The sequence below is a fragment of the Pelmatolapia mariae genome, linkage group LG5 (genome assembly GCF_036321145.2).
Source record: "Pelmatolapia mariae isolate MD_Pm_ZW linkage group LG5, Pm_UMD_F_2, whole genome shotgun sequence".
Lineage (NCBI taxonomy): Eukaryota > Metazoa > Chordata > Actinopteri > Cichliformes > Cichlidae > Pelmatolapia > Pelmatolapia mariae.
Window position 1 is genome coordinate 30,410,152 of NC_086231.1, and position 18,234 is coordinate 30,428,385.

At 41.0% G+C, this 18,234-nt stretch overlaps 1 protein-coding gene across 4 annotated transcripts in view; it reads right to left on the minus strand.

The window, feature by feature from the left end:
- Positions 1-11,655, minus strand: part of LOC134628094 (semaphorin-3F-like) — a 57,075-nt gene extending 45,420 nt beyond the window's left edge. For all 4 annotated transcript variants that reach the window (XM_063474730.1, XM_063474729.1, XM_063474728.1 and 1 more), the window contains exons 1-2: positions 11,226-11,655; positions 9,118-9,299 (exon numbers count right to left, since the gene is read on the minus strand). In XM_063474730.1, the coding sequence (XP_063330800.1) occupies positions 9,118-9,235 (118 nt within the window). In that variant the 5' untranslated portion in view covers positions 9,236-9,299; positions 11,226-11,655. The remainder of the gene's footprint in view (positions 1-9,117; positions 9,300-11,225) is intronic.
- Between the last annotated feature and the right edge of the window lie 6,579 nt (positions 11,656-18,234).

Below are 18,234 nucleotides of genomic sequence, written 5' to 3' on the forward strand. Positions count from 1 at the left end.
AGCAATTTGGGGCCTCATTGAAACAAGCTGTCAGATATCACAGTAAATATGTTTACACAGCAAAAGAATAGAAAACATACCATTAACATTATCAGCATTTCTGTCTTGACAGTTAACAAACTGATGGTCCAGTGCAGCATTTAATCTGTACTGGCAATATGCAGTCTATGACGTCACAGTGCATAGCACCATCTCAGCTATGGTGGATTTACTGCAGGGACGAAAAAAGAGCTCATCTTAGGAGTTCCAAGTCTGCAAGAGGCATCTGAAATACTACCCCCCAGCGTCAGAGGGTGAGAAATAATGTTGAGGTTGTAGATCAGAAGGTGACAGTGGCCTTGACCTCCCGTGTCTGGGTCACCTCCTCCCACTTGACCTTCCTGAGCAACTCCTGTATACTTAGCGTCTTCAGGGATCTACACATGCATGGAGAAAGGCTTTGAAGAAACTTATAGAAGCACTCTAATTGGCTAGGAAGTACAACGTCCATATAAGCAACATATATATGTAACACTGGAACATGCAGATACTTAATATTAAGGAACAAGATCTGCATCGTGGGGCTCAGTAACTTTTCTGCAGTACGGGATGAATAAAATCCAATCGAGACACACAAAGAAAAGTCCTTCCAGGAAAGCAAGATTGAAAAGTGTGAGCAGAAGTGTTAAGAGCGGATATGATTTAGAGATATGAGGGTGATATGAGATACCTCGTGAAGAGATAACGTTAAAAGCCTGCAACTACAGACATGGACTGATTTTACTCTTTAGGCTAGAGTGAGGTAACCATTCGGAAGCCTTAAGTAAGGAACAAGAGGATTGTGATGATTTGGCTGTTTGCAGCAAAAAGCGAGCCAAGTGTCTTTTTGCAGCTTACCCCGGGGAAGTTTGGGGTGGTGTGCAGGATTAAAGCCACAGACCAGGAGGTACAGGGCAGGAGAGGAAAGGGACAGTTACCTTCAAAAGCTGGTACAGCAGAACTGTGCTTTGAATATGATATGAACGTCTACAGACAGCCCCGGGAGGGGGTTGCCGTTGGGGGTGGCGGAGTGAATTTGCAGAGGTTGAAGACAAGGTGGTTCAGTGTTCTGGATGAGCTGCACTGAAAAGAGTGCTTTGACAGGCTGGCTTCAAGGGAAGTGTTCAGGAGCAGATAAATGACTCAAACCTGAATACCATCCACAGTTTCAAGTCTCAAAAAGCAACGACAATTCTCTATCTGATGATCTAAGATAACAGAAATTGGTGAGTATTGGACCATGATAGGGATCAAGTCATCCATCTGACAAGACAAAGAAGCACTTCACAGCAGGTGCCATTCACCTGGGCAATCACTGAATTCATTTTACCCGTCTCATTATCTTACTCCCACACCTCTGTGTACAGCTTCCTGTCTTTTTTACCATGTTTCTCTTGAGTTACATTTTCCTAAAGGAAAACACACAATGCCACGTTCGAAACCGTAAACCTTTTGTGAAACTTGGGCGCAGGTTGAGCTGGATCCAAGAACTTGTGTAAGCCGTCTGGACCATTATTCTCCCTGACACCTTAATCTGCCACAAGAGAAACACTGGTGCTAAGAATATACAATGTTCAGCCTCAGCAGCAGTGCAAAGACAAAGCTAGTCTGAGTCTTCAACCTGTTCATCCAGTCTCCGCTAATGCCCTGTTTTCACAAGCGAGAAAAGACATGAAGTCCCACAGGAAGTCTTAATTATGCCACCTGGAAAAAGGACGAGCCTAGAAGACTGGCAGGTGTGCTAGATACCAACCAGGTTACCAAGATGTCAAGGCTGGGAATGCTACATCATTATCTATTATCAGTTTCCTCAACAAAGGGAAAATGTAGTACAATGACAACAGAGGGTGACTGATGGTTTTCTCCTTTGAGAAGTTTTAGGTTACTGTTGGCAGTAAAACCTTACCCTGGCAGCTTTTTTTGATTACAGGAACTAACAAAGTGCATCATCTAACCTCATTACTTGGTTTTAACATGCAAAATAATTTACGACTCCAACACATTTGTCCATACTGTGATATAACCACGTCCTCTGCTCGGTTTGAGATTTCTAGTGCTCTAAACCTGCATATTTTGGCAATTTCATAAAAAAATGGAAGAGTGTACAGTTCCATAAATAGAAAACATATGTGCAAAAGATACTGGTGGAAAGAAAGAAAAAATTACAACAATATCTGGACAGTTTGGGTGGTATTTTTCAGTCTTGTGAGGAGAGTCAGGGTGGTGGCATTAGATGCAGCAACATGCCCTTGAAAGACAAGATGGAGAGACAACACTGGGTCCTCATTCATTTTGAGAGACCATCTCGGTTTCACTGCGTAACCTGACTCAGAAGGCTGCTCCACAGGTGAAACCCTGACCAAAGCGCAAACGCCCCGCTCTCAATATGACAGATCTCATACTGCAGATGCAAAAAGAGAGCGCCGCTGACAAAACACCCCAGTCCCCGTGCATTTACTGTAGTTCTGATGCCAGAGAAAGTTAGATAAGTAGTAGAAGGAAAAAGGACATCAAGGCATAAGAGTTAGATTAGAGCTGAGCTGATAAGAAATTTCACGTAAAGAAATTTCATTTGGTAATTCTCGGCACACATGAAAAGAAGCACATATATATGTGTGTGTATATATATATATATATATATATATATATATATATATATAGATAGATAGATAGATAGATAGATAGATAGATAGATATAGATAGATATAGATAGATAGATATAGATATATATATATATACACACACAACCAACACTATAAAACAATTGAATGCATACTATCCATATGTGCAGGTGTGCAGTATAAATATTTGCAGAAAGTCACAGATAGAATTTGGTAGAACTGAAAGTCAGCATGTTGGATATATTTTTTTGAATGAATGACCACTTGATGACAGGGGGAATGAAAAATCTCCCTTTTAACAGGAAGGACACTCAATGAGGGGCAGCACAACTGGTTGTGGATGGGAGTGGTGTGTGGGGATCAGCTGTCACCTTCAGTGGTTGCCCACAATCATCAGAAGCATAAGAACAATGTTCTCTCTTAACAACTCTGCACCTGCACACATAGACACACACACACACAAACCTGCACACACACACCTGCACGCACACACACACACACACACACACACACACACACACACACACACACACACACACACACACACACACACACACACACACACTACATCCAGTAACCATATGCTGAAGAAAGAGAATCCCAGCAATGATACTACTCCCTCTTTTATCAAACCTTAGGACCACCCAAGCAGCATGTGATACTCTTTACAACCTCACAGCCATATGGCATTAGAATCAAGCAGAGGTGCCAAGCGGCTATATTCAATAACACTGAAACACAATGAGTCAATTCACGGACCATCATAAAGAAAAGCCTGTGCGCATTTAACAGCGATTGGCAGTGAGAGGATAAAACACATATTCCAGGAGGCGCAGCATCAGCGCCGGGTGGGAGGCTCAGACAGAGCTAACGGTTGGCTATGAGATGACACTGTGAACGCGAGTTTATTTGCAGAAGGAAATTGGCACCGATAGAGACGGGGCATCAGCTTACTGCTGGATTCAGGGGCAACATGCTGAAAGGAGCCAACAGACTCATCTTTTCAGGGAATATCACACGTCTGTCCCACACATATACCTGACAAGTAGAGGGGTGAGGGTGGCAGGAGCACTGTCTCCTACAGTACTGCAGTCTATGGCCAACAGATGAATAAATTCAATTGCAAAACTTTATGAAGATAAATTCTTAGCACATTTAAAAGCAATTCTGCATTACAGATTACATTACTTTTCATTACGGATGTGAATAAAACTTGAAGAAAAGAATAATTAGAACCTGCAACACATATAGGATTCATTGCGAATCACATTAAAATATTATCCACAGACATGAATGCTAATGACGCTGTGCTTTAAGTGAAAAGTACGCTGTTATTTTTCATCTTCAGTGCATTCCAATCAAAACAATAGACTCAGTGGTCCGGAAATAAAATGTAATCACGGTACTATCAGTCATCCACCAAATAGGGGGCAGAGTTAAGGTTGCAGGGGGGCAGAGACAGACAGATAATCGATCCCAGAGTCTGACCTCTCAGTCTGAGGCCGTTGGACGTATACCGCTGTGAAGCGTTCACTGATTACCTGTGACCAGACAAGCATTCATGCCTAAAGTTGGATGAGGACTGCTGCAGACCAGCAGTCACATTTCATTTAAGCCAACTGCTAAAAAGATTTAAATGAAGTTCAATGAAGTGAAAATAAACCATGCTGTGCTCAGAAATTAGCTTGGCCAGAGAGATAAATAGATTTCAGGCTGAGCTGCATCCCATTTTAACATGAACTCAGCTTTTAATTGCTTGAGCACAAATCCCCACTTAATGTGTTTCATCACACGTGTGAAGTTATAGGAAAACCACGCAACAGAAGTTATGTCCATAAATTAAAACAAATGTGTGAATTCTAAAGTCCTCAGCAGTGATTATAAATGAGAGACAAATTTTCCCCATAAAGTTTAAGGAGCGGCCGTTACACATACAAATGTTTTGAAGTCATGTACACCGCAGTGGAGGATTAACACCGTTTCCTGGAACACTGGGCTCGGGCTCAGCTTCATTTTGCTTTAATATACACACTCTTCTCTACACCCACTCCATTAAATTAAAAGTCAATGGTTTCCAGGCCAAGTTGGATGTTACAATTAAGTGACACTTTTGACAGCTGGATCGCAGAAGAGCACAAGTTGCTCCGGACCAAGCTGCACTTGCACTTAAACCACTGTCACCACTCGGCCGTTTGCGTTCAGTGGTTAACCACAGCGCCACAAATGACTTCTGTGTGGCTGCCGAGGGAGAAGAGAGTTTTACACTAAATATAACTGAGCTTAGCTGCTGTGGAGACAAGCTGAGGTCTGGGACGTGGCCAAAGTAATAGTGGTTTTCAGTGCTTTTTCAGTCATTACTCTACTGCCGTGGGGTTATATGGACTCAGGCCTCACAAACAGTAATTACAGATCACAGCAAAAAATCAGCAGCAGCCCCAGACGACAGGGTCAGTGGTTTCGTGGCTTCTGCATGCGGTCGGGCACCATTGCAATATTACTGCGAGGGTGAAATTCTACCAGTATGCTTGAAACAAGTCAGACCTGCATCAAGAAACTGAAAGGGAAGCTGCAGGTTGTTATTACAGTCAGCAAATACACAAGTAATAATACAAAAGATCAAAAGTTTAAACTGCATTTGTCACTGAAACAATCAATGCTGAATAAACACTCAAGGCTTCAGACTCAAACATGCACGCCGATAAGGTCACAAGTGTTAAGAGCCTGGGTTCATTCGGGCCACTAATCTATAGCTCCAAAGAAGAAAGTGACCATGGGAATGTGTTGTGTGAACAACAGCAATAACAGTTTAAACATTTACTAGACAAGTGACAGGCTGGCTGTAAAAGGCCGAGCCCAGAGTCGAAGCGATACCAAACTGCTGACTTATCGAAGCGGCTACTTCCCTGCTTTTACATGACAGTTTCAGATTTGATCCTCATCTGTTGTTACTCGATGGAATTAAAAGCTAAACAGAAACATAACCACCCCATAACACGGGTTGACACATACCAGAATGCCTGGCATTTAACCCCAAAGGGAAGTTTCTAACCCTCTACGCTGCCACCCACCCACCAAAACACACACGCACTCTCACCCAATATAGACTACAGACTTTCCTGGGGGGTAAAAATAGTAGCCCGCTGTTTGCCGTTCACAGGAGGGCGTGCAGATGAGAAATATGTGGGATAATGATAAGCCAGAGTGGCTTTCTCTTACTGCCACCTGCACTGCCTGCGGCGAGCCTGTTTATTGTAGCGGAGCTGACCCACATTCTGCCGTCATCCCGGTGGCTTTGGCCTCATGCGCAGTCAGAGGGAGTAGGTGGGGGCTAGTGTGCTGTAATCCTGATGATGTTATGGCATTTAAAGGACTTTTTACTTGTACTGACGGGCCAGAGTGGCATTGCTGAAGTTAAGTGTGAGAAGCTTGTTTCCAAAAGGTGATAATTCTCAAGTGCTCTTTTGTGGTGCAAGACATGGCTCCACCCTCAGCGGTAGATTATGCTGGCCTGACTTTTCAAAGTGAAAATTTGCATGGAGGCTCTTGACCCCGTGCCTCTGTTTGTTCTGAGCTGACGTTTGCCGTCTGCCTTAGCAATTAAGCAGACTAAGAAAAACTTTACATTAAAAGGCTTCTTCTTCTCTTTTTTTTCGTAATCACCGGTCACGCCCGTTATGTCAACAACTGCATTTAAAGCATTTGAAGAACACAGCACAGCCTAAGCGATGTTCTGCGATTATTTTAAGTGTATGAACTCACAGCAGCCCAGATGAGGCTAAAGTTCACGTGCCCAGAATAGCAGAGCCATTAGTATGGATTTAGATTTGGATCTACTTTATGCAGGAACTGAAACATGTCATAGCAGAAATGTGGGCCAACAGAAGCAGCATGACTTTTTCCCCCCTCCCTGGAGTGTTTTGCCCATTTAGAAAATGCCATGTTTTCTGCAACACAGCGTGATATAAGCAGAACATTTAAAAGATAAAAAAAGAAAAAATGTAACTCTTAATGGTTTCAACAGATCTTGCGTGACTTGGGAGTCTCAGAGAAAAGGGTAAAGCACATACACAATTCTGCCCATCACTTCACTTCACTAATGGACACCTTTTCAAACTGCACTGTATCTGGTGTTAAACGAAGACTGATTGCTTTATTTACGATAACGTAGCTCAAAGATGCCAGAAAGTGATTATTACAATAGACAGGTTTTCATCTCCACAGGATGCATGTCTCCATTAAAATCATTAAAACAGAAGAAAACGTGCATTACTGTGTTAAAAACTGTTATTGAAACCATAATTGATTCTGTCCCCAAACAGGAAGATATTTTAATATCAAAACTTTCACTGTGTAAATAAGCTACTTATCTGATATGAGTCTATCATGCCAGTCGACTTTAAAAAAAAGTCACTTGATTAGTTGTTACGGGTTTGCTTTGTCCCCAATTTGCTCATCTGACACTGACTACAGCTTTTTGCTGTTTAAAGTGAGGCAGGCTTCTTCAGCCAGAGTTGCCCTTTCTCCTCAGCTGATAAGCCTGAACAAAGTCTACTTGCAAAGTTTATCCGTTAGACTTTTTATCCATTAGACTGTGCAAACACAAATTTTTTATCAAATGCATATGAGCAGATACATTGTTCAACTTCCCGTGTCCTCTAAGTACACTGAGAGGGTTATTTTAGCATCGCCGAATGTGTTTTCCTGCCATAAAAGCTGCGCACGCGACATGGAGGAAAGGCAAAAGCAATTAGGTCCCATGATTTACTCTACCTGCTTTAATAGGGAAGTGAGGGCCTCCCAGACGGAGGTCATGGTTCTTAACCTCGCTGCTCTGCTACCAAGTTAATCAGTTTGAAACATGTGTTTAGTTCAGCACAGACAAGCAGCTTTATAGCTGCAATTTAAGATTTTTCTTCACAGGGTGACTCACTGGCATAATGATCAATAATTATGAAGTGGGACCTGAAAATTAACTCATACCCTCCTGCAGTCTCACCATAAAAAACCTGCATATTGCCCATACTTGTCTTCAAGCTGTGTTCCATTTATGCCGCCGCTCAGAGGCAAACCGCCTTCCCAAACAGCTCAAGCAAAAAACTTTACACATCATGATGCATCAGGGGAAGTGCAGCCAGCTTGCCAAGGTAAGGACTACAAGGCCCCTCTCAAAAAGCAATTAAGGCAGAGGGAGTCATAATATTGAATGGAGAGGGGGGTGCATTCCTCTGAGAGAGGCAGTAGCAGTAGACTGTGAAATTCATATTGACTAGAGAGGCAAACATACACAGGTAAGCAGCAGTGCCCAGGTTTTTCCTTGTCAGCCAAAGAACAGCGCCTGTAGTCTGTCGCTTTCAAATATATAAGCTCAGCCATCCAAAGATGAACCTATACACAAGCTCACTGGACACAGAACAGCTTATAGAGTAATAAAAACAACAACACACACACGCACACAAACAATTTGCACAGTTCTCTCTAAAACAACACAGCGCTTTGACTAAGATGATATCTGGAAAATGAAAAAACTGCTGAACTTGGGATGTGAGCTCACTGGTGTGTTAAATCCCACTTGATTAAAGCAGGAAAACGCCTTCGACAATGAACTGTGCCAGTCCACTTAATTAAGTCAACTTGTACTACCAGGGAGCGCTGGGAAACGAAGAAAGCAAAAGCAAACAGGGGAGCTGCCGCTTGCTCCCCGAGCTTTTCTCTGGATGCTAATCAAAGGCTTGATCTGCGAGCAGGACAGGCCCCGGGGATGTCGCTCTGCTTGGCTGATCCTGGCAATTTGCTCTTGATAATACCCTCTCTCTCGCTCTGCACGCCGGAGAACCCGGAAGACCATCTCACCTAATCTGTATGGCCGATGGAAGGCACAAATACAACCTCCCCCCGCCTCCCAAAGTGCATCTGCTTCACCAGAGAATAATCACATAATGGCTATGGAGTTATTACATGCTCCTTATTATCCCATCTCTCTTTGTGGCTCCAATTTAGAGATTCAGTACTAAAGAAGATTGAAGATAAAGACACTGCATTTGATTAACTAAAACAATAATCATGTATATGCTCTCAAAATGAGCGAGACGTACACATTCCTCAATATGTGCATCTGCTCCGTCACTGTTTGTGTTTGTATTTGTGCAATACAGGCCAGTGGGAGCATCTGGTGGTTATTACGAGGCCTGGAGGTCTGAGGAAAGGGGGCAGCGTGCGTATGAGAGTTGCATGATTTGTTTGTGGTCTGCGCAGCACTGCTCTGGTGATGCTCTAAGTTCTTCCTCTGAAAAACCCTCAAGAACTTATCAAAGCCACAATCACTCCAGTTGCACAACTGTCATTTCATCAGTCAGCCGGTGAGCAAACTCATGGCAGAGGAGAAACCAGCAGTGACTAAAACACAGGAAAGCCAGGAGTAAACCAAGAATTAGAAGCAAGAGGGAAGATGAGGGTAGAAGAGAGCAGTTCAGGTTCCCACCTTTAAAAGAGATGAAGACACGGGGCGCGGCCAGTGGCTCATTGCTCACTTGGTTCCCAAAAGCCAAGCCGCACAGTGCCAGGAGGGTGTGGACCGTCCACAGACCGTCCAGCTGCATGGTGGACCAACCTCCTGTAGCTCCAAAGGCTGCTTTTTGGTTTTTTTGTTTGTTTGTTTTTAATCTGCAGGGACAAAAAGAAACACGTGAGAAGAGAAGATGCTGACTCTACTTTACACTTAAAACCAAAAAAGAATCTGCCATCATGAGCCTGTTTTTCATTTATAATTTTATGTGACGCGTCAAATCTGTATCTCCCAAGGGCCCCATCACACTGCGAGTTTTGGGCGACACAGCACCGAGGTGCGGAGTTTACGCCCAGATTTCTGGGAGCTTCATTAAACTGATGAGTCCTAATGGAGAGGAGCCAGACTTTTAGAGACTTGCACATTGCTTCCATTTGGTAAAAATTATGTTTGTTTTTCAGAGCGCGACAAAATAATGGCAGGATCGCGCTGACTCCACTGAAGCTTTTCTTCTGCTCCTCTACACGCAACCAAAATGCATTCCTGCATCATGACACCACGCTGTAATTAGTGGGTTCACCTAATGCCAGGCTATATCACAACTTCACACTTACTTAAGGAAAATAGCACAAAAATAACATTGTGATTGATGCATCTCAAATACAGGTCTTAGCTGTTGATAAAAAAAGGCCTGCAAGTAATGACAGCCTCAAACCTGAACAACTAAAAAAAAAGTGGTGACATTAATTGTTAATGAAGTATAGACACCTTTAAGCAGCTGATGTTTCACACATATGTGCCTGGCCATAAGAAATACTCGTGTATGAGGCTACCTCTTTGCCTGCAAAACTTTTCTTTTCCACCTTTGTTCCCATAAAGCCTCCCTGAGCTCACTGACCGGACACCTACAGCCTGCATATCTCCTCTCCGCACAAACCACCGACACTTCAAACACTGGACGAATTTCCACCTCAAAAGCACCTTCAGAGACCTCAACAGAGCAGAACAGTCTTCAGACTGGTTGGCTGAAGCGAATTTATGAGTAAAAGCAGCTGTTTAAACCTCGGCTGTTTACAATTTGTAAACCATCCAGCTGTTTATTCTAAGAGAGAGGCCAACTCCTTCGCACAAGCGCATGAAATCAAACAAGGCACCGCTCACAGATGACACCGAGGATTGCGAAAGAGACACAGTCACACCGTACCATGAAGTAAAAGATACAAATATGTATGCCATAGACAGTGATATGGAATATTAATACAAAAGTTTACAAAAAAAACAAACAAAAAAAACCCTTTTAGTCATGGGAAAATCATATTAGTCCGAATAGCTTAAAAGAAGAAAAGGTCAATGCGCTCAGCTTCTTCACAGTTTCTTAACTGACATGTGTTGAACAAATGTAACACAATCATTAAAACTTACAGACGGAAACCAGTAAAATCTGGATGGACAGGGCTCAGTGGCTACAGCGCTGCTTTAATCCAGCAGACAAGAAAATAACCATCTGCATTTGCTGCGGATTAAAAACATTTTTTAAAACATTTCACAGTTACCGTGACACAGGGGAATTCCTCAGTGTGGTATTGTATGTAAATATAAATAAAACACTATACAACTTCATTCATGTGCATGTATGAATGTGTTCTTCGGCAATGAATAATAATAATAAAACAAATTTCATGCAAAAATGTTGAATGTTGCTGAAACACGCTGAAATGTGTGTAACAGACTGGCAGTCTTGGCTACACATGGACGACAGAACTGTAAACAGTCTGGTGCGGTATTAGAGCGCACGGTAAACTGCACAGCTATTAAATAAACAGTGATAATGATTCGCGCTGGAATTGATTTTCCGATCAAAAGAAATTAATAATGATCATAATTTGCTGTTTCTGTTTCATTGTTTCAAAAAGAAAATGAGAGAGTCGGTAAGGCGTGGTGCCAATCATAAATTCAAGTATTTGACAAAAAAAGCGCGATCCTGTATGCAGGTAACATGTTGCGTGATATTCATAATAAGGAAATAAAGTCTAAAATATATACATAGATACATAATCACAAAGGAACAGTCCATACAGGCTTACCTCACGGGTCTCCGGATATAAGTTCAGACCCAACCTTGCAAGTCATTGAACAAACCAATTCCAACAGATCGATCACTCTCTCTCTCTCCAAGTTGAAAGCAGTAATAACAATAGAAAATCCCAACGCGGCTTTCTGGTCGAACCCCGTTCAGGAGTGGGGTAGAGGTGGGGTGGGGGCACTTTGTACCTGTGCGCACTGCGTGTCTATTGGCCCCGGAGTTGTCAGTGAACACAATGAGAAAAATTACAGTTGCGCGAAAATAAAAAGGGAGAAAATGTTCCTAACTGAACCTTGTGCGTGACCGAGAGTCGATTGGATGCTGTCGTCGCACGACTACAATCAACATCTCGTGGGGGGAAAAAGCCGCTCGATACAAGAAAAGTCCCCGCGGTGTCCAGACGCGTAGCGTGTGCTCCGTCGGAAAGTTGGGCGCTCCTGACTGTAGGGAGGCAGGGCGCTAGCAGGTGGATGCAGAGGCCCATTTGCCTTAAACACACCCACAGGGCGGGCAGCGACAAGCCGAGCCGCCCATCAGTGAGCCTGCCAGCCTGGGGCGGACGTGATTTACTACCTTATCATACCACAGTATGCTGTCAGAGAATAGACTTTATACTGTGCTCTGGTCTCGCTTAGCTGACAGAAAGTGTATTTGTATCACCATTTCATCATGGAACATTTATTATTACACAGAGATCAAAGCAGAAAGTTTTAGGATCATCCCCTTGTGACGATTTTATCAGGGGTTCACACCTTATTTAAACAAGATCAGGATTAAAGCACTAACAAAGTATTCTGCGCCAGGTTTTTACAAGTCCCACTGTCTGCCGGTCTTTATTTGTTAACTATGGGCTTTCAGTGGTGTTATGGCAGTGTAATAAGTCATCAGTCTTTTTTTAAATAATTATCCTTTTATCTGTAAAACAAAGTAGAAAATAACGATTAGGGTCCTTTTTATAGATATACGGTCATACAATGAGACAGCCGAAAGTGTTCACAAACTGGCAATTCAAAGGCTGTATACCAACCAGAAACAGATGTGTAAAATAGAAAACTAAATCAGACAATAATACTTTTCAAATCATTTCAAATTTAACTCAAAAGACAAATGTTGAAAAACAGCCTTTAAAAAATAGACATGCATCGAAGCTGGAGCCAGTTTCATGCTTCAAAAACAGATGGGACAGGGAAATACAAGACTGGGGAAGTTGTGCAGTGCTCAATAAAAAACTATGAAACACCTGTTTCAGAATCTGTCAGTAATTAAGATAATAAGTGACAGACTGGGCATAAAAAGAACTCAGGGGGGCTGAGTTTCTTAATATTAAATTTAAACTGTTTAAAATAAAGATTTCTTCATCTAAAGTTGCCATGAATTTGGGGTTTTTATCATATATGATGCACTGCATAATTAAAAGATTCATAAAGTGAATAACAATCTCTGTAGGCAAGGGACATGGCCAAAAAACAAAACTGTTTTCATAACCCTCTGGCCCACAGAGAGGTAGGATTCTTTTTGGAAATCCCATAAGAGGCTGAGAATCACTTGAAAATCACGTGAAAACTAGAAATGGAGCTGCTTTTTTCAAACATGTCTAACACTGAGGCAAAGTGGGGAAAATGTCCTGTAAGATGACCAATCAAAAACTGAAATTCTCTTTTCCAGGTTAACGAGGAGCTTTGATTTACTGTCACCACACAGTTGAAGAGCCATCATCCATGACTGTATGAGGCTTCGTTTATGTCTGTCCTGTAACCTGCAGATTCAGAGAGGCATCAATAATGTTAAAGAGTGTAACCAGTTTTTAGAGCATCACAGACGGTCATCAGGACAGCATCTTTGGTCAGGAAGCGCCTTGGCTAGTCAGAAAGATGATCCCAAACCTCTTACTACACATATTGCAACATTACAGATTTGAAGCTGAAGGGCACCCACTGAAGAGATCTGGCACGATTTTTAAAAAACGATTTTAGCCCTGACCAGCTAAAATCTCGAAAAACTTAGATGATGACAGATATGTTTTGATAGGTTTTACATTCTTTAATTGTCTGCATTACGTTCTATGTTTACTTACAAATTCTTTTGGAAACCGTGTTTAATGAATGGCTGTAGAAAGTTATTTGATAATCATTAATAGAAAGCAGTGGTTAGCATTTAAAAGCTTTATTATTAAATGCAGGTAGATGTTAGCTTTGCTGCTTTTTGCATGGAATTTAAAGCTACATTAAATGATTTGGGGCTCAAAACTTGGCATACGTTACAGTTAATTATTCCACTGGTCACCCTGAATGCTTAATTTTAACTTCCAAAGCAGGCAGTTGTATTTGTAAATTAAAAATTAGTCTGCTTTTTTTAATGACCGCCTGGGTTTGAGGCACTCTGCTGGGCTACTTGGAGCCTGTAAAACACACTTGTCACAGGCCGTAAATACAAACCAATGAGATGAAAGAAAGTGAGAATTCTCTGTGGGTTTGTCACTACAAACAACACCTTTCATAGCACACAAAGTCATTTCGTCAACTGTGATATAAAATTATAAATTATGTCAACTGTAATGCCTGAAAATAGTACAGGGAAGAAGATGACAGGCGCGTTTTTAAAAGTGGCAGCAGAAGCAACAACAGTTTGCCAAGAAAAGACCAAATGCTAACCGAGGTAAGCAATTGTCAAGTATGATGATGTAAAGCTTTTGATACCACTTCTGTGTTTATTAATATGCAAATTACTTAGCTGCACATGATGACTCGGAAAAAATATTGTTGTGTGAACAGTTCTGAGTCGAATTTCCCATCTCTTCAACAACCGCTATAGTACAGCAAAGATTCTTACACAGAGGAGCTGCTAGTTTCCTTTAAATCAGTCGATTGTATTTCCATCTTCTATCTCTCTGACAACCAACGAGGCACCATCTGCCACCCACACATGAGGTGTGGAGGGAAAATTTTCAAGAGGAATTGGCCTAAATGGTGCATACATGTCTTCTTTTTTCTTTCAACAAGTGAGCGGCTTTAACGTAAATCCTTTTCAGATTCTTCTTCACGCCCAAAAATTCACTTTAGCTCACCTTCCTCATACTTTTTAAAGTGTTTATCAAAACGACTCAAAAATCACTCCTATTAGTTTCCATTCACGAGCTAAAAGTTTTGTGCATGCAAGTTTATTACAGGGTTACACTGATTTCTTTCTACTCAATATTTGACCCGTCAAGTCCATTTTTTTGTGACTTAGAGCACAGACAATGTCGCGATTGTCGAGTCTGACTTATCAGAAATTAAAACTCTTATCTTCGTTATGTACCCATTGATTTGAAAAAGGGTGAGAAATGTAATTCATTTGATGGTACATGGAAAATGACATTAAAATGGTTAATTTACTCCTCTATTCAAACACAGAGTTACCGCCTGTGAAGATATTCTAAAGCTCGTTGAGAAAATTAAACATTTTCCCGTTTTTAATCATATTCCATTCAGTGTCCTTTCACACCTGCATTATCTGCCTTTCATTCAATCTGGAGCTTTAATGGCGAGTCACCATTAAGCCTGTCGGGGAGTTTGAAAGTTTGCAAAAGAATTCAGCTGTTGGCTCAATGCTGTCAAAAGAAGCTGTCCCGCTCGACTTTTCTCGCATATGAAGCCGTGGCATTGGCTCTGCAGCCTTCATTTTGCAGCCTGACTCAACATAAAGGTTCTTTTTTAAAGTGACTTGGCAGAGGTCAAATAGAAAAGGATCAGTCTGATGAGTGCATGTAGACTTCTTCCTCTTCAGAACAACTTCGGTATTCAGTAAAGACATGGCAGATTTTCTACGAGCCAGGACCTCATGCTTCTCCAAAGATATCCTACACAAGCTATCCAATTTGTTGAAAGGAAAAAACAATCATCTGTCAGCTTGATTGCATATATTTTATGCATGCATACCATCGAGTTTCATACATTGTTTCTAAGGGAGCCCTGAACTGCAACATCGTGATAAAAATCTTGACAGTGCCTGATTCCAAGCTGCTGCTGACATCTATCTTAGAGATGCATGAAGTTGTTTTAAAGTTCTGGAGAAGACCCTGCATTTCAGGTGAGGTGTGAACAGTGCTTTTGGTGGTTCTGCCTGCAGGGCAGGAAGACATGCCAGGTGTTATATCAGTATTTGTTCAGAGGATCATCTGTAATGCAATCTAAAGTTCATGTGTGGAGAGATGTGACACACTGAATGCCCCATAGACTCTTCTTTGTGGTTTTTATACTTGTTTTGAACCGTAAAAGATCTGAGGCTCCATATTTGAGATTAAAAAAAATGTAGTGACTGTTGCTTTTACTCTGTTTTGTCTACTTTGCAAATCTTGGACCATAAATCTTCTTTTTAGTTTTATTGTGATGTTCTTACCAACCCAACGTTTGGAAAGGTTAAATGCTCATCACATAACATAATGGCATTGAAACACATCAAAACATGCTACATAAAGTTGATTTATTTTATGTTTCTCACTCAACCTATAAGTAAGAGAATGTATGACTTAAAATATTTCTAAAGTTTTCACAAGTGCTCAGATCTTCTACCTCAGTGAACATAGAAATACAAAAAAATCCATTACAAGTAAAAAAATTAATATTATAATTCCATAAAAATTCTACTTATGTAAAAGAAAAGCTTATAAACAGGTAGTTGAAGCTAAGAGGAACAAACAGGACTGGTTTAATAATTTATACTAATACATTAAAATGTAAGCAGCATCTTGACGTTGTGGTTAGAGAAGAAGCTAATAAACATTTGTTAAACGTCACTTACAACATCATATTTGCATCATATTGTATAGACTCAGATCTGTTTTGAGTGCAGAATGTTAGTGGGTAAAGTGCAATATTTCTAATATAATACAGTTTCTTTTTAAAAGAACTGAGTGCTATAATATGGAAACAATACTCAAATTTAAATACATTTAAAAAGACATGCAAAAAAATATTTTCAAAAAAACTGAATTTTGTAACTTATCATACATACAGCTTGTGCACTTTTCTTTCAAGACTAAATAGATTCTGTGGTGATTTTTTTAGTATTTAATATAACATTTCTTAATCCTGCTTTTTATTTCATCTGCGCATTCATTTTCTTTCGTTTACCCAATTCCTGATATCACAGGGAGACTGGAGTTTATTTCAGATGTCACTGACAGAAAAGCAGGGTGCACCCGGGACATATAATATGGCAGGGCTAACACAGACGGCAACCATTAACGCTTACAGTCAATTTTGAATCACCAGTCTTTGGCTGGTGGGGGCGAGCTGAAGTACCTGGAGCACCCACACAGATACAGGGAGAACATATTAACTGTCACAGAAAAGCTCCAGCTGGACAGTGGACTTGAACCCAGGACTTTCTTCCTGTGAAGCATGAGTGCTAACCGCTACATTGGCTGCCCAATGTTATTTGCATTTTTAAAAATATTTCATAAATTGTTGGTAGATTTTTAGATTTTAATGACTTAAATCATATAAATAACACTCATGTTGTTTTCTTCTTTTTAATATTGTGGTTCTACACCAAGATGCTTATTTTTAGTGTTTTTTGACTTATGTGTGCTGTCAACATATGCAGAGAAAAATGTATCAATATCAGTTCTTCCCTGCAGGAAAAACAAACACGCTGACCACCAAATTATTGGGAATATAAACAATGATGTAAGTGCATCGTTATCACATTATAAATTGTCACTAAGTCACATTTTTCTGCAAACCTGAAGTGCTGTTTCCTCTTGAGAACAAAAAGGTAGTGTAAATTACAAAGTGCTCTTTGTTTTGGCTACTGCTACCTAATTTTACGGGAATAATACTGATCCTTAAAAGTATTAGGTCTGCAGCTAGCACACAGTGTTACAAACACACCCACATACTTGTACACGTACACATGCACAAAGCCTCCGAACTTAAACTGCCTTGTTTCTCCAACAACACGACTTAGCGATATTTCAAATTCAGCAGACAAGAGCTCACCTTGTGTTGCAGCCAGATAGGAGAAAAGCTTTGCTCCCAGCACTTTCTCTAGATGATGTCCTCAAAGTTATTAGCATTTAAATGAGAAAAGAAAAGTATCATATCTAGATCACAGAAGAACTCTCAACAGTATAAAACTTGTTCAACAACTGGAAAAGTGTAGACTAAAGTTTTCTCATCTCCTGAGCTAAATGACTGAATGTGAGTGAATTAGTATAACACGTACTTTGGGGATGGAAAGAAGGGGATTTCAAACTTTCTAATCATAATGAATACATGGATTTGACTCCTCAGACTGATGATTAAAGTTCAGTGTTTGGACCACCTTCCTCTTCCCCTACCTGTGTTTGGTGGCTTTGAGTAACACTTTCCTCTGTTGTTTTTGGCTAACTGTGGAACTTCATCCACTTCCCAGACACTTTGGCCCTAACGATGCTTTACTGCCAGTGTCGCCCCTGCTGCCCCAGGGAACCACAACCCACAGCAACCAGAACGAAGGAAATGACTTTGATTTCCTTCCACTTTTCACACATCAAATGGGCAAAGGAAAGAAACCCATACACGGGGCTTGACCTAGCTGAATAAACAAACTTATGCCACAGTATATGTGTGTGTTTGTGTGTGGGTGTGTGCACATTTATAACTGTGTCAGCTGAATTGTGTGTGTGTTGGGCATAATATAATGTGTGCGTTGAGGAACAGGTGAGTTCATTTTTACACAACACTGCTCTACATCAGTGTTGACATAATGTGAAAGGTAAATATTCTGTAATTGAATAAAATCACAAACCGACACATCGGCCCGAGGAGAAATAGCCAACCCAGTCTAAGATTCTCAATACAGCGTTGTTCTCCAAGACTGCCTGTCTGAGGCAGGCGACCTCTGTAAAGTTGAGTGTCAGAATTTGAACAAATAATCCATCTACTAAAGTCTAAATGATGATTTCACTCAGTGGAGTGCTGGGTTTGATTATGAAAAAAGAAACACAAGTTCTCTAGGTGGGTCAAACATGATTCATACTGTGTCAT